The sequence below is a fragment of the Neolamprologus multifasciatus genome, chromosome 22 (genome assembly GCF_963576455.1).
Source record: "Neolamprologus multifasciatus chromosome 22, fNeoMul1.2, whole genome shotgun sequence".
In the NCBI taxonomy this organism is placed as follows: domain Eukaryota; kingdom Metazoa; phylum Chordata; class Actinopteri; order Cichliformes; family Cichlidae; genus Neolamprologus; species Neolamprologus multifasciatus.
In genome coordinates this window covers 35,617,909-35,642,747 of record NC_140459.1, presented here as the reverse complement: position 1 = coordinate 35,642,747, position 24,839 = coordinate 35,617,909, and the positions used below count along the sequence as shown (strand labels likewise).

The window sequence follows — 24,839 nt, the reverse complement described above, 5'->3', positions numbered from 1 at the left end:
CTGCAAACTGTGAGGTACGCAGGTAATGTCAGATAAACACTACCTGTCTGAAACTGTTCCTATTAAATGTGTGTATAAAGGAAATAAGCTGAAATACAGGCACCTTCAGGAGGAGGCCCTGCTAGGGCCGTAACACTGGATGGATCTGTGCTTTGACTTTGACACCAAACATTTATTCCTGTTAAAAGGGAGTTTTTCCTTCCCACTGTCGCCAAAGTGCTTGCTCATAGGGGTTCATATGATTGTTGGGTTTTTCTCTGTATGTATTACTGTACGATCTACTGTACAATATAAAGTGCCTTGAGGCGACTGTTGTTGTGATTTGGCGCTGTATAAATAAAATTGAATTGAATTACATCCCATTTCAGGTACCTGGAACCTGAACCTTCTCTAGAAACCTGGGACGCTGGCGGGTTTCTCTTGCTTACCTATCTGCTCATCCTCTTTCTTTCTGCTTGCATGATGATTTCCTGGTTGAGTTTATAAAGACTTTTGCTTACCCCATTTCCGAGGGAAGTTTAGGGAGAAAGTTTCTGAATCTCCGGCAGGTGCTTTTCATGCACCTCACAAACCACTCATACTCGGGTTTCCTTGGCTAGAATTACATAACCCACACTTAGACTGGTCAGGTCAGAGGGTAATCAGTTAGAGTCTGTTCTGTGATTCAAATTGACTTGTTTCCGCCTGTCCACCGGAACCTGTGGAACCATGAACCAACACAGAGACTGTTTTAGATGTCTCCTCTGTTCCCACCAAATATCATGATCTTCAGGAAGTATTTAGCAAAAGTAAAGCGCTTTCACTGCCACCTCACAAACCACATGACTGTACCATAGAACTACACTCTGGCTCCACCTGGCCTTCTAGCTGGCTATATAATCCTGTCTTCCTTCTCTCACCCCAACCGGTTGCAGCAGATGGCCGCCCCTCCCTGAGCCTGGTTCTGCTGGAGGTTTCTTCCTGTTAAAAGGGAGTTTTTCCTTCCCACTGTCGCCAAAGTGCTTGCTCATAGGGGGTCATATGATTGTTGGGCTTTTCTCTGTATCTATGAAGCGCCTTGAGGCGACATTTGTTGTGATTTGGCGCTATATAAATAAAATTGAATTGAATTGAATTGAATTGAATAATCTGTCTAGACCTGAGTGTGCGGCTATGGAAAAGTACATTAAGGAATTCCTCGCTGCAGGCATAATCCAACAATTGTCAATTGTTCCAGTTGGAACTTCTTTTTTGTGGGGAAAAAGGATGGCTCTCTCTGGCCATGCAGTCCCATGTCCATGCTATTTTTCCAATGTTTGCTGGAGAATAAACCTTATGTCAAAGCAAAAAAGTGTGAATTCCATTCCTCATCAATAACTTCTTTCAGTTACATTTTGGCACGGGGGCAGGTGAAGACGGATCTGGCAAAAGTGAAAGCTTTCACAGAGTGGCCTACCCCTTGTACCCATTGTAGATTCCAGAAGCATCTCCAATGGGTTTTGGGATTAGCAAATTTTTATAGACTAGATAGATAGATAGATTTGCAACTATAGTCAGGTAGCTGACTATAGAAGGGGGGGGGGGGGGGGGGGTCATGCTGCTGTCATGATCTGTGTGAGCAGCTGTGGTTTTCCACTAGACTCTGGTTTCTGCCTTTGGGTGAAGCCTGGTCAGCCTGTCCATTGTCCACACCTGACAGTAATCTACTGGACTTAATATAACACCAGAACACTCAACAAGTCTGCTAACCTCCTAATCCTCGGATCATCTACTCACCCTTGCAGTTCAGTCAAGTTTTCCCGGATGCTGGTCTTCTTGATTCACTCACAGCCACATTAGACTTACTGGACCACTTTGCCTGTATTCAAAGCTAACAAGTACTCACCCAGACATCACCACCTGCCTCCCCCAAGTTGCTTTCCAACTGCTGACAAGTTAATGGTAAATGGACTGATTCTTATATAGTGCTTTTCTACTCTCCCAGAGTACTCAAAGCACTGTATACAACATGCCACATTCACCCAATCACACCCATTCTCACAAGCACTTTATCTATACTCAGTGCTTTCTAAGTACAGGGTGGGCCCTTTATATGGATACACTATAGTAAAATGGGTATGGTTGGTGATATTAAAGTCCTGTTTGTGGCACATTAGTATATGTGAGGGGGCAAACTCCTCAAGATGGGTGGTGACCATGGTGGCCATTTAGAATTCAGCCATCTTGGATACAACTTTTGTTTTTTCAATAGGAAGAGGGCCATGTGACCCATCAGACTTATTGGTAATGTCACAAGAAAAACAATGGTGTGCTTGATTTCAACGTAACTTTATTACCCTTTATTTATTACCCACTCTGGAGTGGGGTGGGTGGAGGTCTGCCCACAGCGGTCATGTCAGTGGGAGGATCCGGGGGTTTCTCTGTGAATGTCACGTTCCCATGGCAGTGTGCTCGCTCAGATTTGAAGTGTTATGGTCCTGGGTGGGTGACCCAGTATTTTTTGAGTTTTGTACTTTTGGTTTCTTCTCATGGTTCCTTAGTTTTTTAGTGTTTCTTGAGTTCTAGTTTTAGGGTTTGTTATGTGGCTTCCTTGTGTTCTGCATTTCCTGTTTTATTGTGAAGGTCTGTGTCTTATGCCAGTGTGTTCAGTTTGCATTTCCCCTGTCTCGTCTTGTCAATCAGAATCGGCTGTGCCTCCCTCCTGTGTGTAGTTTCCTCTTTCCCCTCTGTGTATTTATAGTGTGTGTTGTCTCGTGTTCGTCGATGGTTTGTCTGTGTCGTCTCCTTCACGTCTCCCTGCATATCTTTCTAAGGATTTCAGGTTTAAGCTTAGTTTTGTTTAGTGATGGTAGATGAGGCCTCGTGAAGCATTTCAGCACATTCCCCAAACTGTATCGATACTGTGTCGACACAGTGTTGCTGTTTTGCTCCATACTGACACCTGCTGGACTTTAAATATCATTGCAGGCAACTTACTTGAGACTCAACAGACACCTAGTCATACTTGTTTACACTGTAAGGTACAGTGTAACCCCGACTTACGAAATTAATTCGTTCCTGAGGGTCTTTCGTAAGTCGAAGCACCCATTGCGCGTTTTGAGTGAGGCGATACTGAATGATAGACTATAGGCTAACAACAATACTCTAACTAGAACAACAATACGTCGTTCAAGTGGAACAGCGATGCGCAAGTATGGAAGCTAAGGGGTTGTCTCTGAAAACATTAGAGCACTTTTGCAAATATGTGATGTCTTGATAAATCGAGCAGGTATTTGAAGTTTACACAGCACCATTCTCGCATGAAAATATCTTAAAAGTTTATTTTGTGACCCAGAAAGAGTAATATTTCAAACTGCGCCACTCTGTGTTCCTCCGCCACTGCCTCGTTTGAGTTTTGGACGAAATGCATTCTGGGATATTGCATTTCGTCATTTCAAGCTGATTGGAGACCAAAACAGCCAATCAGATTTTTTTTGCATCCAAGTCTGTGATTGGCTGGTTTTGTGGCACAAATATAACGGTGTACAGAAAGAGTTGAGTGCGCACGGGCAGAAATGTTAAGAGCACAAGCAACACATTGTGAGCGAGCGCAAATGCAAAAACTGAGTAAGAGGGGCTGCTGTTGTGTGTGTGGATAATAGCAAACACTGAAATACAGTTTTTGCACGCAGCAATGAATTTTGTTCACTCAAATTTAGCTTTTTTTTGCTCAAAATTTCTCCTCAAAATGCAACAACTTTTTTTTTGCGCTCAAATTGTTTTACGTGCGGTCAGAATAGTGGCACAAAAGTAACGCCATATAAGACAGCCTTTTCAGTAGCTCTCCTTGAGCTGTTTCACCATCTCTCTTTAGAGTGCAGTTCTCTGCTGAGGGAGTTTGCAACACTTTATGGTGGAAACACTGTCTGATTTTTCTGGGTGGTTGTGGCTCAGGTGGTAGAGCAGATCAGCTACTGATCGGAAGGTTGGTGGTTTGATCCTAGGCTTCCCCAGTCTGCAAGTCAAGTGTCCTTGGGCAAGATACTAACCCCAAATTGCCCTCCAATGCATCCATCAGAGTGTGAATGTAGATTTAGTTTGCACTTGTGTTTAGAAGTGCTTGTGAGAATGGGTGTGAATGGGTGAATGAGGCATGTTGTATACAGTGCTTTGAGTACTCCAGGAGAGTAGAAAAGTGCTATATAAGAATCAGTCCATTTACCATTTTATACTTTATTTAAGTTCAACATTTTTCAGGCTGAACAGTCCTTAAATGTTGACACTAGGTCATATTTTCTACTCTTATGTCCACTGGAGTGGGTTGGTGATCAGTCTGTGAGGTGTTATCTAATGATCTCCATCATTAATACACATTAAACACAAATATTTATGAAGCTGATAAGATGGTTCAAGATGCTGAGCTTTTAAAATGCTCTTAAACAGTCTCCTGCTGAGTTGCTTGGATTTCACTTGTAAATGTACCTCAGTGTTTGATAAATCAAACCTTTTTACTTCTACTGTTTCTACCACAGGTTAACACACTCTACAGAGCTCTGGGAGGAGAATCAGTTTCCCAGTTTCACCAGTCGAGACACAGATCCTCAGCTGGTCTTTGTAACCTGCTTGATGATGGGACAGCATACCCAGCATGTCAAAAGGTTACAACTATTTATAGAAGTTCATATAATCAAAAGCATTATTGTTAAAGCGTCATGAAATAAATGTGGCTCATGTCGAGTCGTCTCACTGATACCAACCAAGTTAATAATCCTGTCATAAGATTTGGTTCCATCAGTGACAGAAATGGATGAACCAGTGTTGATGTTTGGTTTCAGACTGATGGTACAACAATTGTGAGCATGGATGCCGACTTTGGCCTTGGAAGAAAAAGAAGAAGTATTACTGAGCGCTTGGATGGAAACATCATGTTTGTAAGAGACAAAGATGTAGAGGAATATCTGCTGTCTCATCCTGAGAGCTCCAAACCAGCTGAGCTGAGGAAATGCTGAAGGAAACTTCATGTCACTGCTCCATCACTAGTGAGGTGTTCTCCTAAATAAGTCATAGTTTTAAATGGACTGGTTATATAAGAAACAACATTTGAAGTATTTGTGATGGAAACAGATGTTTTTGAATGTGCACACACACACATCTAATTTTTTTAAGTTAATTTCTGTCATATTAAATTCTAATTCAAATTTTATTTGTCACATACACAGTACGATATGCAGTGAAATGCTTAGACAACTGCTCTTGACCTAAAGAAAAAAAAGACTATGAATAGGATAGGAAATAAAATGTTAAATAAATAAAATGTTAAAGTTATTATGGCTGATTGAGGACATGTATTTCATTTTGTAATTAGGATTGTAACAACTTCAAAGCCTGAAATTTTCTTCGGTCACAAAACCATCCAAAAATACAGGATGTAACTGGTGTAACTGGTGTATTTGGAGCCTCCTGTTGTCATAAAAAATTCCCTTCATTTTTTGGACATGATTCATGGAGAACGCTGAGTTGTTAATCAATGCTTACGTCATTAACCTACAGTCAACAATGTCACCAAATGTTTCCCAAAAATATTATTTCTCTTATCGACTCGAAACCATTGAGATGATCTTTTTTTAAACAGGCGAGCAGATCCAATGTCATGAGTGAAAAGACACCAGAACAAGAACATCAAGCTGAATTTCATACACGACACTGTGTGTGTGCTGTCCTCACATATACATGTGTTAATCACAGATCGAGCACACGACGGCTTCCTGGGTTTGGGCTGAACGATGGAGAAGGCATGGAGAGGTTCTGCTCCTTCCTCAATAGATCTGCACGAGTCACAAACAGATGACTCCATCACATCTACTGGACCTTCTGACTGATGCATTATTGCATTATGGGAGGAGAAAGTCATCGGATCTAGGTGTACATATTTCTGTATTAGTAGTTAAAATGACTCATTTAGATTCAAACTGAGAGAGCTGTCAGTTCCTACTGATAGAAGTGCAGCTCCTTCAGAGATGGGACAAAGAGGAGAAGGTCACCAGTCTGCTGAGGAGGAGATTTCTGCCATCCTGAAAGAGTCCCAGAGTAACCTGACTTTAATGGAATGTATGCTTGTAGTCGCAAGTTAATTTTTTACTTTTCTGTTCCATGTTTGTCCAAGTGACAGAACAAGAACAAGACATACAACAGTGAATGGAAAGAGAGACAGAAGCTGCCAAACATGCAGTTCTTCTTCCTGTTCTGCTTAGGCCAGAGATGCTCTTCAAACAGCTGGCAAACACGACCACATTACAAGAAGATGTTGTGAGTCCGATTTGATTTTCCAGTCAACGCTGAGAGACCTTGACCAGGAAGTCAGAGGTCAGCTGATGCTGTGAGCAGGAAATGAAGCAAGGAAGAAGGATCGTTCTACCCAATCTAAAAGAAAACATCCTGGTACTTGTTTAGTTTGCTGTTTTTTATATTCATTATGGCCATTATAATGATTCAATTCAATTTTATTTATATAGCGCTATACACTATCTCTACTTAAAAGTAGAGATAGTGTCTGTCTCTTGAATCCAAACTGGAAGCTGGTTCCACAGAAGAGGGGCCTGAAAACTGAAGGCTCTGCCTCCCATTCTGGTTTAAATAAATAATGATGAGCCTTTGATATTAACAAGCACTTTTTCATTGACACAGAGAGGAAACGTATTTTCTGCGTCACTTCCTCACAGTAAAGATATTTGTACCGATTCTGCAGGTAAACTGTTGATGGGACAACAAACAGATTTCACTTTGCAAAATGTTGTGCAGGGAGGTTGTGGTTGCTTCTTAGACTATCATGACCTGGATGACTGAGAACCTACGCAGACACGTTCTGAAGGAAGTCTCCACACTTATTGTACTGATTTAACTGTGCTTATTTTCATCAAGCAAAGTTTGCTTTAATGTGTCTCTATTCACAACACAAAGCTTTTCTTCGCTATTTATGAAACATAGAAGTCTTCAACTATATCTGCAGTGCTTGGTGTAAACTCAATGATTCAGTTGGTTGTTCATCTTCATTGAAAATAAATATGAATGAATGATAATAATATATAATATAATAAATAATAAAATATCATGTGTTGTTGGTGTTTGTATTTTATGTAAATGTCTTTTTGAATGTAAATGCTTTGTTCCAGACGGACAGGGAGTCGCTATCATGGCTGTCCAAGCAAACCCACGTCTGTAACAGAGACTGAAGAAGATTGTAACAGAGTCCAACAGTCTGCAGTGGCCACCACAGTCCACCGTCTTCACATCACAATTTCAACATGTCTGTGACGTCTCCTTGCCCTCATACTCATGCCTCAATGAACAAGTAGGTAGAGTTCAAATGTGGGTTTTCAGTGAATTTATAAGTACAATTTACTGTTACTGCTGCTGTTTTTGTTTTGTCAGGTGTCACGGTCCTGGGTCTTATGACCCAGTGTTTTGAGTTTAGTTTATTTGGATGTTTATATGATTAAGCTCATGAGTTTTTCTAGTTCTTTGTTATTAGATTCCCCTTGTGTCTTCCAACCCCTGTTAAGTCTCCCCTGCTCCTCATGTGTTTCATGTCTGTGTCTTACATTGTCAAGTTCTGGTTGTCATGTCTGCGTCTCATTATGTTTCCTATTTTATTTTGAAGAGATCTCGTGTTTTTATATTATGGATTATGTTTTGAGTCCTTTGTTGTACTGTTTCTTGTTTCCCTAGATTTCAGTTATGGTTATCATAGGTTTAGTTCTTTGGCTTTGTAATATGGCTTCCCTGTGTTCAATGTTGTGTCTACTGTGACCTTTTTGTACCATGTTTCTGGTCCCTATGTTCTGTCTTCTCAGTTGCTGTTAAGTTTGCATGTTTAGAGTTCAGTCAGTGTGTTTCTTGTTTTACTTTGAAGGTCCATGTCTCATGTGAGTGTTTCCAGTTTTGCTTCCCTTGTCTCGTCCAGCCTGATTACTCCCAGCTGTGCTCTCCTTCTGTGTCTCATTCCCTCGTTATCCCTCTGTGTATTTAAGCCCTGTGTTTCTCTTTGTCAGTGTTGTCGTCTCCCTCATGGCTGTGTTTCCCTGTGTGTCAGTTCATCCATGCACCAGTTTAGTTTTGTTATATTTTTGTGCCGTTCTGCAATAAAGCAGCTTTTTGAGTTTTATTTCTGCGTGGTGAGTTTTGTGTTTGGGTCCTTCTCTTGCCTGCACACAGCCGAAACATGACATCAGGTTTGGTTCATGAAGAAGGTGATATTCCAACGGAGCTGAAAAGGAGAGCCGTCGATACCTTACATTTGAAGAGCAGAGCAGCTGAAGAAAAGCTGTGACTCCACTGTGAGATGGACACTGTGATTCCTCACCTCCATCCATAGATGACACTCAGGACCCTGGTTCCACAGCTGTTCTTGTTCACAGCTGCATCCAGTTAGAGAGTAAGCTGTATAATGCAATGATGATGTTCCAGCATCATATTGATTGATTGATTGATCATACTTTATTCATCCCAAGGGAAATTGGGTTAAGGCTGCCAGCCGTGCCAGCGCCGTCTTAGACCATACATACATTACACAAACATCACATGGGGAAGACAGGTCAGAGGGGTATAACATGGATACAGCACAACATAAGGAAAGATAAGGAGGAAAAAATAACTCCCCCCAGACTGAGAGCAGAGTGAAGCTGACCCCCCACCCACTTGAAACGTAAAGGCAAATAGGCGGAGCGGTTAGTGCTACGTTTGTGCAGATTTGTGCAGGTAAAATGAGCGTTTGTGCTGCTACGGTTTCCGAGATATTAAAAGTTATATTTTTTGCTGATGACGTCACCATCCCCCCAGACTGCTCCAAAACGGGCCAAAATGGTCTACTTTTTTAGTGCTACATTTGTGCTGATTTGTGCAGGTACAATTAGCGTTTGTGCTGCTACAGTTTCTGATATATAATGATTTTAATTATTACGGCCTACACTGTATAACACCAGTGTCTGTGGCAGTGAGTTTCAGCAGCTGTGGAGTTTTGCACTTTTATAGAAGACTGTCCACTTTTTCTAGGCTTGCTGCATATTAACTTTTATTAGTTTACACTTTAGTAACACAATTTATTCAGCGGAAAGGTCGATATGTCTTTTGTTACCAGTGCAGAAACGTACACAAGGTAGGCTAAAGTTTTTATTTTTTCTGTGGCAAAACTGAGTTTCATGTGAAGTGATTCACGTATACCTAAATTATTATTATTTTTTACATACCCAGTTAGCCTCTATGATTTTGTTTTGAATTATATATATTCATTATTATTAATGTAGCTGTCTCAGAAAAAATGAAATGTTTGCTTTCATAGGTTGCTACCTACGTGTAGAAAACTGAATATTCCACACCACCTAGGCCAGGGATGTTCAACCTGCGGCTCTAAAGCCACATGTTGTCATGGGGCGGCTGTGTGAAGGCAGGAGAGGACCCAAATGCATGGCTCTAGACACACGGGGATGAACTCAAAGGCAGGTCTTTATTAACAGGAACATAAGAAGTCATACAAAACTATACTGGGAGAAACTAAAGCTGAGGCGCTGGGAAGACACGGGAAATGCACACAACACGGAACAAAGGGATACTTTGACATAAATACACAGAAGGTAATGAGGGAAGTGGGAACATACGGGGAACGCAGCTGAGGACAATTACTCGTGACAGAGCGGGGAGGACACAAACCTGAAAATACTGACACCAAGATGTGGACCTTGAACACAACACAGTACACAGAGATGAGCACAGAGAGAGAGGCAGAGAACAAGGATGAATACACGAGGGGATGAGGAGAACACAGAACACAAAGGACGGGAACACGGTACCAGAACAAACACCACAATAACAGCATGGACACAGGGGGAATCCAAATACCAAACCAAACAATCCAATGAACATAAGGAACAAAATACAAAACCACAGGAAAACTGAGAGCACTGGGTCAAAATGACCCAGGACCATGACACATGTGGCTTTCCGGCCTTTCCACTGTGGCTCTTATAAGACCAAGTAAGTCATTTTTTTATTATAAAGACAACAAGAAACTGTTAACAGTTTGTTTTTTTATGAAATATCTGCATTGACTATTCACTGAATGTACAAGATTTTTAAAAGTGATTTAATGTTTCTTAGCTTCAAATCTGTTTACTGTAATTTTCAAGTTGGTTGCTCATCTTTCCTAATTTTCAATTATTATGGAAAGGACTCACGTAGCTGGCTTCATTTTAACGAATACTTTTATCCGTTATAAAGCTTTGATGATTCATTTTCTTATCAAATCTAAAAATAAACATTTTTATTGACATTTCCACAGCTTACACGATACAACAACTCATTTTCTAGATATTTCTAAGCTCTTTCTTTTTTTTAGGCTCTAGACTGGGTTTTCACTGTCTTTCACAACAGCATTTTGAAATGTGGAGCTGTCACAGAAGGCACAACATAGGCACTGAAAAAATGCATCAAATGCACAGGTATTGAGCACAGAGATTGTCACCTAATCTAATAGGCTGATGAAGGTTTCCATTTTTTAATAATCCCACCTTCACTCTTTTGGCCCCAAAGGATTCATCTGCATGGAGCCATTCAGTACATGAAGAGAGGTAGGAAGTCCTCTTCCTTTTTTTGGGTGGAACAGCTAGGCCCCTCCAGTCCTCAACTGCATCTTCATCAGCCGGAAGAATGTTTGTGGCAGCATCAGATCCCACAAACGGCTGAGCATCCATTTTTATTTTGTCTTCTGCACTGTGAGTCGTCATGGATCCTGAATTGGCATCTGTGACTTTCAGTGATCCCACTGTTGCCTCATCTTTGATCTTTTCTTTTGCAGAACAAATCTGCATATTTCCCTCGATGGAGGAAAGATGACGAGCAATGAAGCGATCGACTCGAACAGGCAAGTTTTCATGTTTGAAAAGGCCAGATTTTATGTTTTTGAATTCAGCTTCAACAGTGGCTGAACTTGCTGTGATGCTGGTGCTTTGGAAGAGAGGGACCATTATTCCTGTCCAGAGTAACTTGCCAGTCTTATTATATGAGGAATAATCTCAGGGAGAAAGTGAATATTATCTCTATCCCCGTTTGCTGCAGCAGGTGACCTGCTCTCCTCACATATTTCTGTTACCCACTGTCGTAGGTCAGTCTGGATCTCATCCACTGAATCCACTCTCTCACTTTCCTCCGTCTGTTCATCTGGAATGATGATGGAGTCTTGAGCAATTTGGGCTTTCAGGTATTTCTTGCACCTTTCTGTTTTTAAAGTGCTTTAGAAACTTTTTTCTTGGACATTTTTGAAAATGTTTAACATTGAAAAAAAAATCCTTTTGATCCAGACAGTTAGCTATATCATGTATTAACTCAGTAACTAAAACCTCAGTATTTTAAATGTAAGCTTACACAGCAAATTCAAAAGTGTTAAATGTTTTGGTGTTAGTAGTCTTAGAGTTAATTTTACTCTAAGTAGAGTCACATGCTTTTAATGTAACTCTGAGGTGTAAAATGATAGTAGTTAAAATCGAGTGTTAAAATGAGTGTTTCTATTTCAAATCTGGAGGTGTTACAATGGAAACATTAACTCTTGACCTCTTAACTCTGAACTCCTACAGGGGCTATGACACTAATAGAGTAAATTCACAGACTCCGCCCCCAGCACGGCTCCAATCGAAGCTGAAGTGAAGCCGTTTCAGAACATTTTGCTCTACATATTTGAGTTGTTTGCCATGCTTGGTAAGTCATTTTTTCAAAGATTGTTTCAATTATTATTATTAGCTTTTACTTCTGTGGCTCTTTGGAGTTGAGACAAAGCTGTGTGGAAGGCATTAGCCATGTTGCTCGCTGATAGCACCGCTCGCTGTTTTAGCTAGCTGAAAGGTATTGTTTTCGGCAAATACCACAGCCTTGAAAAAAAGCTTGCATGTGAATTTTCGGTTAAATTTTTTGGTCAAATACACCTAAAACAATGTCTAGAATGTGAAATGTTGGTATAATGGTGCTACTTGAAGCCTGAAAACGATCTCCCATAAAAAACGAGCAAACAGCAGTAGCAGACGTCCTGACTGGGTTCTACGTTAGCATTTAGATCCCTCCAGAGTTTTGTGCACACGGTTTAGGTAAAAATGAAAAAGGTTGAGGTTTTACATTTAGTTCAGTATTACCTGTTGCCTGTGTCCTTATCTTTTGGGAAAATACTTTACACAAGTAATGTCTCAAAAAGGATTCCTTTTTTTTTTTTTTTTTTTTTTTTTTTTGTGCTGCAATTGATTTGTGCCATTAATTAGTGTCAACTAATTTTTATTCAATCTCCACATAGAATATGCTTGTGAAGATGGAATATGGGGGAGAGCAGAAGTGCGTTGAAGTTCCACAAAGTGATGAATGAAGGACATGCATATTGTATTTTGTATTTATTGAAATAAGTGATGAGAATGCTGTTATTTGCATTTACCGGCTCACCTATGTCAGACCTTTTTTTTTGTGGTGCACAGTTCAGAATAAATGTTTTTCAAAAACCATTGCGTCTTTTTAGTAAATGTTTATTTCCAAAAGAAATTTCTAGAAGTTCAGAACAGTAAAATTCCCGCTTTTTAGAATTAATTAGAAGATAACTCTTACGTAGTTAAACTAAAATACTCTTTGAGAGTTAATATATAAACTCTTAACACCAAGTGTTAAATTATCAACTCCAGAGAGATTTGGTGTTTAACACTAAATCAGAGTTAACATACCAACTCTCCAAAAAGAGTTAAATTAACACTCTCTGGTGTGGACCCATATAGACACTTTAATAGTGTTGAAATCAAATCTGACAGTGTTAATTTGGACATGCTGGATTTGCTGTGTACCTTGTTCAGAAATCAGATGTAACACGCTGTTCTAAGAATCCTTCAGACACAGTAATGACAAATAATAGTTTTTTCTGCCAGAAAATCTGTATTTGATGCAAAAGGCTGCTAGCTTGTTTGTTTCTCAATAAGTGTCCATGGGAGGGTAATATGTTCAAATGTAGTTTTCAATAAAGTTTTTTTAATCCACTCTAAAAACAAATAAATACTCAAGCATTTGCATCGTGGTTTTATGAACGAAAAGTGATTGAAGTAAAGAAATTGAAGTTAAAAAAAACTGCACTCATTAATAATTTAGCTGATTAAATACAATAAGAGTTTTTTTTTAACAGAACTTTATTGAACAAATGAACACACAAATCGAAAGGTCATTTGAAAAAGACATTTTTCAGCAGTAACACCATAACAGAATATCTCATATCATAGCAGCACAAACGCTAGTTTTACCTGCACAAATCTGCACAAACGTAGCACTAAAAAAGTAGACCATTTTGGCCCGTTTTGGAGCAGTCTGGAGGAATGGTGACCTTTGAATGACCTATAAAATAAAGTTTAATATCTCAAAAGCCGTAGCAACACAAACGCTAGTTTTACCTGCACAAATCTGCACAAACGTAGCACTAACCGCTCCGCCTATTTGCCTTTACGTTTCAAGTGGGTGGGGGGTCAGCTTCACTCTGCTCCATCTCTAACTGTCCATGACTCTTCTCCATGTCACAGCTCAGCACTCACACCACTGCTCCATCATTATTCACAGGAAGAAACGAGGAACTAAACACAAACATGAACCTGAACCCAGCTGTGTGTCCATACAGAGTGACTGGTCAGCACATCGTCCCATTAACTTTAAAGTCCACTCTGTGTCTGCTGCAGAGAGGTGAGCTGTTAGTAACATGAACTATTTGATGTTAGTTTGGTTTCTGATTTAAATGAACTGTTTGATGTTTCCTGGTTTCTAAACTTCATCTCAAAGGAAGTAACTGAATGTGTCAGGGTCCTGGGTCCCCTGACCCAGCATGTTCTTTGTGATTTTTGTATTATTGTACTTGTGTGAGTTATTCTACACAGCAAATCCAGCACGTCCAAATTAACACTGTCAGATTTGATTTCAACACTATTAAAGTGTCTATATGGGTCCACACCAGAGAGTGTTAATTTAACTCTTTTTGGAGAGTTGTTAACTCTGATTTAGTGTTAAACACCAAATCTGTCTGGAGTTGATAATTTAACACTTACTAATGCTAACTAGGTGTTAAGAGTTTATATATTAACTCTCAAAGAGTATTTTAGTTTAACTACGTAAGAGTTATCTTCTAATTAATTCTAAAAAGCGGGAATTTTACTGTTCTGAACTTCTAGAAATTTCTTTTGGAAATAAACATTTACTAAAAAGACGCAATGGTTTTTGAAAAAAATTTATTCTGAACTGTGCACCACAATTTCAAAACATTTTCTAAAGATGTAACAGTGTAGATGTTCTCACTTTCATTAGAATTTTGTTTATCAAAAGGTCTGACATAGGTGAGCTGGTAAATGCAAATAACAGCATTCTCATCACTTATTTCTTCAATACAATATGCATGTCCTTCATTCATCACTTTGTGGAACTTCAACGCACTTCTGCTCTCCCCCATATTCCATCTTCACAAGCATATCCTGTGTGGAGACTGAATAAAAATTAGTTGACACTAATTAATGGCACAAATCAATTGCAGCACAATGAAAAAAAGGAATCCTTTTTGAGCCATTACTTGTGTAAAGTATTTTCCCAAAAGACAAGGACACAGGCAACAGGTAATACTGAACTAAATGTAAAACCTCAACCTTTTTCATTTTTACCTAAACCGTGTGCACAAAACTCTGGAGGGATCTAAATGCTAACGTAGAACCAGTCAGGACGTCTGCTACTGCTGTTTGCTCGTTTTTTATGGGAGATCGTTTTCAGGCTTCAAGTAGCACCATTATACCAACATTTCACATTCTAGTAATTGTTTTAAGTGTATTTGACCAAAGGTTTGACTGAAAATTCACATGCAAGCTTTTTTCAAGGCTGTGGTATTTGCCCGCAAACAATACCTTTCAGCTAGCTAAAACAGAATATTATGCTATCAGCGAGCAACATGGCTAATGCCTTTCAGCTAGCTAAAACAGAATATTATGCTATCAGCGAGCAACATGGCTAATGCCTTTCAGCTAGCTAAAACAGAATATTATGCTATCAGCGAGCAACATGGCTAATACCTTTCAGCTAGCTAAAACAGAATATGCTGGGTGGTGCTGGGGGCGGAGTCTGTGAATTTACTCTATTGGTGTCATAGCCCCTGTAGGAGTTCAGAGTTAAGAGGTCAAGAGTTAATGTTTCCATTGTAACACCTCCAGATTTGAAATAGAAACACTCATTTTTAACACTCGATTTTAACTACTATCATTTTACACCTCAGAGTTACATTAAAAGAATTTGACTCTACTTAGAGTAAAATTAACTCTACTTTTGCAAGAAGACTACTAACACCAAAACATTTAACACTTTTGAATTTGCTGTGTAGTTTCGATCCCTTGCCCCTCATGTTTCTCTGTGTACCTTCTGTTCTGTGTAAGTCTGTGTCTGCATGTTTGAGTTTCCCTCTGTGTATTTTGGTTCTTAGAGTCCTCGGCCTTATGGTTTATGTCTCTGTGTTTCTTAGTTGCTGTCTCCACCGTGTCAAGTTCGCGTCTCTGTGTGATACTTCCTGTTTTACTTTGAAGGTCCGTGTCTAATGTGAATGCGTCCTGCTTTCCTTGTCTCGTCAGTCCTGATGTTTCCCAGCTGTGCCCTCCTTCTGTGTCTCATTCCCCTCGTTACTTCCCAGTGTATTTAAACCCTGTGTTTCTCTGAGTCAGTGTCGTGTCGTCCCTCAAGCTGTGTGTTTCCTCGTGTGCCTCTCTGCAAAGTGTGAGTTTATGTTTTCCCAGTTTAGTTTACTTTTGTATGCTTTTCCCCTGTCAGCAAATAAAGCTGAGTTTTTTGAGTTCATCCCTCGAGTCTGAGTGCCTGCATCTTGGGTCCAACTCCTGCCTGCCACACAGCGATTCATGACAGAATGAGAAATTCCTTTATTCTATAAAACATTTAAAACTCCTGCTGCTCACAATGGGACCAACAACACAGACTCACCTCGGATGCATTTAATGTAAAGTACAGATATTTGTTTAAAAATGTGGGACCATCAATAGTCCTGCACAGTGTAAATGACTGTTTTTACCTCTGGGTGGCGCTCTGTTCTTACACTGCTAACACTAGTTAGGAGTTTCCTTCAGCTCATTCTCAGCCTTTAAACAAGTTTCTCTTTGGGATGATGAAGGTATTCTAAGTTTCCATCAGCTTCTGTGGCTCCAAATGGAAAAAAAAAAAAATTCTTCTCTGACAGGATCAATGGGAGACCTGCTGGACCTGGACCTGAACCCAGCTGTGTGTCCTTAAAGAGTGACTGGTCAGCACATCATCCCATTGATTTTAAAGTCCAGCTTCTGTCTGCTGCAGAGAGGTGAGCTGTTAGTAAGCTGCCCTCGTCCTCCTGCTCCACACCTCCACATTAGTGGTCCTGGGTGGTTGTCACACAGGACTGTTTCTGAATGATGGTGCCTGTGTTTTAGCAGACTACTTATCCTCAGCACCAGGCTCCAGAGTACAGCGCTACTGACACTTTTAATCTGTTTGTGAAATCCTTTTTTCCATGAACCCACAGAGTCCATCCCAACAGCTTAGGAAGCCAAATCCTAACAGCCTTCATTCGGTCTTGTCTCAGACACTATGATGCAAATATATCAGTGTCTCTGAAAATAAGTGTATTTAATGTCCAAAACGACCTCTGAGCAATAAAGCAAGCCGCTTTTCGAGACCCTCAAAGCGCTTTACAATGCCACTATTCATTCACTCTCACATCCACACACTGGTGGAGGCAGCTACAGTTGTAGCCACAGCTGCCCTGGGGCAGACTGACAGAAGCGAGGCTGCCAAATCACACCATCGGCCCCTCTGGCCATCCATTTGTTTGGACTGGTCCTTCTGTTTGTCATTTGTCAGTTTATTTTGAAAAATCTCAACCGGATCTTGAGCTTTATTGTGAAAGGTTTATGTAGAAAATAAACAAACGGATGGACTTGCCATCATTACTAACGACAACGCATAAAAACAGTCACCTGTCTGCCTGTAGTGTGGTTATTTTAAATATAAGAGGAAGTGAGAACTTGTGACCATCAAAATGATGAAAAAATAAACTGTTTATTTTGTGATACCACAAAACAAACAATAGCATATAATATGAAACGATAGACGTTTACATATCGTCATAGATGGTTATATCGAACAGCCCTAGCAGAGAACGTGTCCCGTTGATGCTCAGAGAATAACCTGAAGCCGAACATCCTTAAAAACCAAAGAAGTAATAATGGACTGCAGGAGGCACAGACAGCTCCACTCCCCTATCATGACACCATCGCCCTGGTATAAAAGGCCCGGCAGCAGCTTCACGTCCTCTGTGTCCTGAGGAAGAATAACCTGGACCAGAAGCTGCTGCTGGCCTTCTACCCTCCTCACCCTCCTCATTGGAGAACATGAAGGCTTCGGAGAGGGTCATTAACACCCCCCCCCCCCCCCCCCAAATCATCACTGGCTTCCCTCTGTCAGCCCTGGAGGCCATCATCAGATCCTCCTGTCTCAGGAAAACCAGGGCCATCACAGCATCCCACCCACCACCTGTTTCATCCGCTGCCCTCTGGATAGCAACTTAGGTCAGTCACTCACACTAGAGCTGCCACAAACCATTATTTTGATAGTCGACTAGTCACATCATGTATCCACTGGACGTGAAGCGTGCAGTTTATTGCACCAGCAGCATCTGCTCTTATATAACTATCATTAGCTTACAGCTTTAAGTGTTTCAGGTATGTGCTAACTAAAAATAAAGACAAGATGATAGTTTATTAAATTTTAATGAAATTTGCAGATTGTCTCAGTGAAGTTTAATAAACTCAGCCGTCTGCTCCTTGCTATCTAAAATATAACAGGACACTGGAATATATTCTACTCACACTTCTGTTTAATCAGCTGTCTGCTTGACGTTTATTCAGCTGTGTAAAAACTATAACTTTAATCTCAGCCAAACCGATTTACTCAGGAACAAATAAAATACTAAAAAAGCCAAACAACAACATTTTAAGTTATCTAAGTGACTTATATATCATGTTTAACCTGAGTAGTGAAAGACAGCGGTGGGTTTGAAAACGATTTGCGGGAGTCCGGTGTTCTCACGGCTCTAGTGAGCCTAGCCCCCGGCTAGCTATCGAGCTAGTGGGTAACAGACGTCTCCGAAAACGTCGGAGCGCTTTTACAAATATGTGGTGTCTTGATAAACTGAGCAGATATTTGAGGTTTAACTGGAATTGACTGGGCCGCGCTATGAATTCTGGGATAGGTTGGGCCACGAAGGTTTTACACCCGTCCCATCCTTCAAATCTGGGGAAAAGTAGGACGCATTTGTCCGCCGCACTTGGAGGAGTCTTCGAATTTGGGCAGCCTTTGTCAAATTGCTGTGACATAATCGGCCTATAAATGCGTCCGCCGAAGGATGCGGGCCCTCATTCTTCCTGAAGCCCATTTGTGAGGTCAAACACTAATGTATGACGAGAACCTCATATTTAAGTACTGTTGTCCAGGCAACCACCAACCAAATTCAGACTCTATCAGCCTATCAGATTGCCTGATGGAGACGTGTGATTAGTCACTCCAGAGAACACGTCTCCATGCTCTAGAGTCCAATGGCATCAGATGCTTTCATTGTGCTTGATGTAAAGCTTGGATGCAGCTCAGTTGCCATGGAAACACATTTCATGAAGCTCTGTTCTTGAGCTCATCTGAACGCCATGTGAAGTTTGGTCGTCTGTAGTGATTTACAGAAAGTCAGCGACCTCTGTGTCCCTCAGCATCCACTGACCCCACTCTGTGATTTTAACACTTCATCGCTGAGCTCTGTTCCACTAACAGCTGACAGTGGAATATGTAGTGGGGAACGTTCACACCTGGACTTGTTGCACTGGTAGCATCCTATCAAAGTCATATGCTGTAGTTCACTGAGCTCCTGAGTCATCCTTTCACAGTTTGTAGAAGCAGTCTGCATGCCCAGGTTTTATACACCTGTGGTTATGGAAGTGACCGGAACACCTGAAGTCTGTGGTTCAGTGGAGACTGAATACTTTTGGCAGTATAGTGTTTGTGAGCTGAGTCTCAGGAGAAAGTGAGACAGTGACACAAAGGCAAGGCAAGGGTCCTTATTTATACAGCACAATTCAACAACAAGGTGATTCAAAGTGCTTTACAGAGACATTAAAAACAAAAACAAATATAAAGCATGATTTAAAATTGATTAAAAAAACAGTAGATAAAATCAGTAGTTAAAATTTAAGTTTTGAAATTTAAGCTTAAAAGTGTGGATTTGGTGTTTTATTCAAATGCAGCTGAGAACAGGTGAGTCTTCAACCTGGATGTGTTTCAGCTGATCTGAGTGTTAGAGTGAATTGTTGAATGTTGTCATTTTATGCTTGTGTAACAATGTAAAAGAATGAATATGGTTTTGTTGTTGTTAAATTCTTGTTAAACTTGGGATCGCAACCATGGGTTTATTTTGAAACTTTTATTTTGAAAATCCGCAGCGGAAGTCTGCTACCGGTAAACGGGCTTTCCCTAAGCTTATCCGTTAGTAGCAATGAAGCTTTTGCTGTGGTAAGTCCTTCCTCAGCCCGCCCTGACTGAACATGAGTTTAAAACATATTTGAAAATCCTCACTGAAGTTAACATGGCAGTGCATTAACAGCATGAACTGCCCATACAGTAGCATCTGAGTAGACTTCAGTTTTATGATCTTGTTTTGCAATTAACGGGTTAGACGGTAGGAAAAATGGACACGCTGAGCTAGCGGCTAACAGCTAGAGGAGACTGTCGTGTCTAATAACTTTGAAACTTCTTTTGATAGTTTGGGCGGAATCCTGTTGCTGGAAACCCATGGTTATTCATGTCCCATGTTATTGCAGGTATGTGTATTTTGAAACATGTATTTGGTTGAGCTGCAGGCTAATTCTGTTTAAGAAATACTGCTTGTTAAGTTTTGCCCAGTAGATGGCAGCATTGTTCCATTTACTATTGTACATGAAAGGAAATTTGGCTTTGGTCTGGAAGTTTGTTTATATTTACATGACCGTGCATTTAAGTGAATTAATTTCTCTTTTGTTACCTAAACCACAATGCAGTAATGTTTTTATTTTATTTTCCGTAATAAGTTTTGTTGCCATTTTATTTTTCAATCAATATTTGTTTTTTATTTATTTTAAGAAAACTGAGAGTTCCACTATACGATCATTAGCTTATCGTGAGTAGCAATGAAGCTTTTGCTGTGTTTGGGCGGAATCCTGTTGCTGGAAACCCATGGTTATTCATGTCCCATGTTATTGCAGAGACCCACAAAAAGGGGAATAAACCACGCCTGAGCTCTACCCATCTCGAGTCCAGAGAGTTTTACTCATACAGCACCGGAAATAGAGACTGAGGGGGGTTACATTGGTGCCGTGAGCCGTCAATCAACTGTTTGGACGGTGGACTCCTCTCAGCAACGTGGGGCCAGTTTCAGCGCTGCACATTTGTGATTTATTGTGTTCTTTCTGGCACATTTTTTTTAAGGAACAAATATAGCATTTTTGTTTTATTCTAGTCGCTGTGATGGACATCACAGAGGAGGGATCGAGTACTCCTAATGTTGTTGGTAGGGGTAGGGGGTTGTTATGTTCCCCTTTGCGTTTGCGTTATGACACTCCTGTTAGTGAGCGTGGTTTTATTAGAGGGGATAGTCAGAGGATCCCAGGGTCCCAGTCTAGTGAAGGGGTTGTTGTCCCTCCCCCTAGCCCTGTGTCACACATGTCTCAGAACAACAGTCCACCTTCTCCTAACCCAGATACTATTGCCACGGAGATTGTGAGTCAGATGGGGGATGTGATCCAGTTGGTTGGTCAGAGGGTAGCACAGAGTATCTTAACCCAGCTCAGCCCGTCTGCTAGTACCCCTTTACCTGCACCTACTGCCACATCTTTCCATGCTGTGTCGTCTACACCTGCTGTTGATGCTGCGCATGTGCAGTTTGTGTCCCACAGGAAGCTTAAGGACCCACCATGCTTCAGAGGGGATGGTTCTGATCTCATTTCTGTGAGAGAGTGGGAGGATCTGATGAGAGCCTTTATAAAGCTGGGGAGTCTGAGATCTGAAGAACAGGCTGAAGAGATCCTTGTTCATTTGAGAGGCAAGGCTAAGGATGTGGTCCAGGTTGGCATTAGAAACAGTGTCGTAGATGTCACACGTGATCCTGAGGCTATTTATGGAATCCTGAGGAGACACTTTGACTCTGCTCAGTGTTCACCTCTTCCACTGGCAGACTTCTACACCACTCTCCCAGAGAAAGGTGAAAGTGCATTTGATTACTGGCTTAGGCTGCACCGTGCTGTTGATCTTGCTGTTGAGCGCCTGAGGTCACCCGAATGTTCATCAAAAACTGTCCCTCTCCTGAGCTTGCCATGATCTTTAGATCAAAGACAATTGATAGATGGACAGCCCACGAGGTCCAGGAAATCCTATGTGAGTCCCACTCGGGAGGAACGTTGAATTCAAGCAGCATGACAACTGGGAGAGTTGCAATGAATGCACAGCAGATATCAGCGGCATTGCCTGCCCAGCCAACGGAGAAACACATTCAGCCACAGTTGACAGATTCAGCTACTTTGGAGCGGCTCATAGGCATGCTTGAGAAGGTTCTTCTGCAAGGATCCTTTCAGCCTGGTTTGACCACGCGGCCTAATTCCAGACGTTCCAGGATTGAGGGCCTACATGATAAACCCTGCTCCGTCTGTCATGATATGTCTCACACAGCTTTTATGCACTGCCGAGATCACAAACTCTGTTTTCTGTGCCACTCACCTGACCATGCCAGGCGTGCCTGTCCTAGATCCTCGTCGTCTTCTGCCCCTCAACGGTCGGAAAACTAGTTGATCCACATTTGAGGGAGGAAGGTGTGGATCATCTGAGTGACTCTCCCATCTGCGACAGTGATGACCTGGAATCCATGTATGAATCTCTGTGTTCTGCTTCACCACCTGGTATGACAGTTGTCTTCCAAATGACGCAAAGAATTAAGAAATCTGACAGTTTGTTTTACACAACTGTGGGAACTGTGGGTGGAGTTTCACTGAGAGCCATGATCGACAGTGGCTCTAGTGAGGCTGCTGCTACGCGGCTTTTACAGTCCTGCCCTGATCTGAAGCTTGAACCAGCTAATGACATTGTTGTTGTTGGTGCTGGGGGTCACCAGTTCCAACCAAAAGCAGTTTGTGATTTGGAAGTGACTATTTATGGTTTCAAGCTGCTCATCCCCACGCTGGTTATTCCAGGCCAAAGTGATGATATGATTATTGGCAGTAACGCTATTAAGTCGTTGATTCATGTGATGAAGAATACGGATGAGTATTGGAGGCTTCTATCTATTTCAGGTGATGTCACCAATGATGACTGTAGCCAGTTTTTATCCATGCTTTCCCATGTTGAGCGTTGGAGGGGCGGGGCGGTGCCTAATAAGATTGGCACAGTGAAGTTGAGACAGCATGTTACGCTGGAACCTCTTCAGGAACACCTCGTGTGGGGTAAATTACCTCCCTCTTCACCTCTATCAGCAGGCTGCACTGTTATTGTTGAGCCTACACAGTCAAGATGTAGACCCAGAGACATCCTGGTTGGCCGTTCCGTCTCATCACTGTGGGGTGACAAATGGGTTCCCCTCAAGCTGATTAACCCCAGCAACAAGCGTGTGACTCTGAGGAAGAACTGTAAAATCGCTGATGTCTATCCTTGTATCGCAGTTGAAGAGCTGTCTCCTCCTAAAAAGATCATGGCTAACAGCCACTCTGTTGAACAGGGTTCTGTGCCCATAAGGTCTGTTGAACAAAGGAAGGAACTCTTGCACAGACTAGGACTACAAGACTTGGACTTAGACAGTTGTGAGGTGTCTGACAGATGGAAAGATCAGCTTCTGCAGCTTGTGGAAAAGTATGAGTCTATCTTTTCTAAGGATAAAATGGACTGTGGAGAAGCTACCGATTTTGTCCACAAAATACACCTTGTGGATGAGAGGCCTTTTCGTTTGCCTTATCGCAGAGTACCGCCGAGTCAGTATGAGAAGCTGAGAACTGCTCTGAATGAGATGGAAGAAAGGGACATAATCCGGAAGTCAAACAGTGAGTATGCATCGCCGCTGGTCTTGGTGTGGAAGAAGGATGGCAGCCTGCGCATTTGCACTGATTTCAGATGGCTCAATGCAAAAACTGCTAAAGACGCGCACCCGCTGCCACACCAAGCCAACGCCCTGGCTGCTCTCAGTGGAAATGTTTTCTTTTCGACAATGGATTTGACTTCTGGATTTTACAATGTGCCTCTCTACGAGCCTCACAAGAAATACACAGCATTCTCCTCACCCTTTGGTCTCCATGACTACAACCGGATGCCTCAGGGCCTGTCGAACAGTCCGGCGACCTTCATGCGAATGATGATGTCGATCTTTGGTGACGAGAATTTCAGCAGCTTGCTTTGTTACTTGGACGACTTGATGGTGTTTGCGCCTGACGAGGTGACCGCCCTTCAACGTCTTGAGATGGTCTTCTCTCGGTTGAGGAGTCACAACCTTAAGCTGGCCCCTAAGAAATGCCATCTTCTTAAGAGGTCAGTTAAATTTCTTGGACATGTCATTTGTGCGGATGGTGTGAGAACTGATCCAGACAAGGTTAACACCATTACCAACATTAGGGAGGAACAGCTTATGGAGAGCGATGGTGTGACTCCCTCCCAGAAGAAGATCCGGTCCTTCTTAGGAATGATCCTTTATTACCAACATTTCATTCCTGATTGTTCTGCGAAGGCCAAGCCCCTGTTCAGGTTGCTTTCAGGACGACAGGCAATTCCCCATGGGAGGAAAGGAAAGAAGCCCAGGAAGCAACCCTCTGCCAAACCATCTCTGATACCAAGTGACTGGACATCAGCGTGTCGCACATCATTTCAAACGCTCAAGATGGAACTGGCTAATGTTGTCACCCTTGCTCATCCCAACTTTAATGAGCCTTTCATCCTTGCAGTTGATGCCTCCTTTGATGGCATCGGGGCAGTGCTCTCACAAGTTTCTCCTGGCGAGACAGTGGCTCGACCTGTTGCCTTTGCCAGCAAGACATTGTCACGGTCTCAGATGAACTACCCAGCACACAGACTAGAGTTCTTGGCGCTTAAATGGGCCGTGTGTGACAAGTTCAGCCACTGGCTAAAAGGAAGGCACTTCACGGCTTGGACAGACAATAATCCCTTGTCCTACATCTTGACAAAGCCACGTTTAGATGCTTGCGAGCAGAGATGGGTGGCGAAGCTCCCGGCGTATGATTTTGTTCTAAAGTATGTGCCAGGGGTTAAAAATACGGTGGCTGATGCTTTAAGCCGTGAGCCATTTGTTGAGTCATGTATTGGTCATCGTTTGCTGAAAGAGCCTTATGTTGCTCTACTAGATGAGGTCAACGGGGTTGTGAGAGGTACTGTGCAGGATGCTTTTCGGCTGACTAACAATTGCCACATTGTTCAGGACACAGAGCCAGACTCACCAGACTTTGTTTCTGAGTGTGACCATCAGAGCGAGAGGGGTTCGATCGATGCTGATGAGGTGTCAGCTGTGCTGAGTGCGCAGTGTGACCCTGGTTTGACCAATGTCAATCCACCTTTATCACAGCTTCCTGAGGAGGACCCTGTCGTTCCTCTCCCACAAAGCCAGCTCTCAAGTCTTCAACAACAAGATCAGGCAATAAACAGAGTCCTTTTCTATGTGCGAAGAAAAAGGAAGGCTACTGGGCGAGAAGCAGCTTCAGAACCAGGTGGCGTTGGTGGGCTTCTCAGGCAGTGGAAGAAGCTTAAAGTACAGAACGGCA

The 24,839-nt window shown here is 41.9% G+C and overlaps 1 protein-coding gene and 1 pseudogene across 1 annotated transcript in view; both read left to right on the top strand.

The window, feature by feature from the left end:
- The window catches only part of LOC146493938 (uncharacterized), a 65,412-nt gene extending 48,589 nt beyond the window's left edge, over positions 1 to 16,823 (top strand). The window contains exons 2-3 of the mRNA XM_085148423.1: positions 13,573 to 13,692; positions 16,223 to 16,823. Coding sequence (XP_085004549.1) covers positions 13,573 to 13,692; positions 16,223 to 16,343 — 241 coding nt within the window. The 3' untranslated portion in view covers positions 16,344 to 16,823. The remainder of the gene's footprint in view (positions 1 to 13,572; positions 13,693 to 16,222) is intronic.
- LOC146493939 (uncharacterized) lies at positions 2,091 to 6,467 on the top strand (annotated as a pseudogene).
- Positions 16,824 to 24,839: the final 8,016 nt, after the last annotated feature.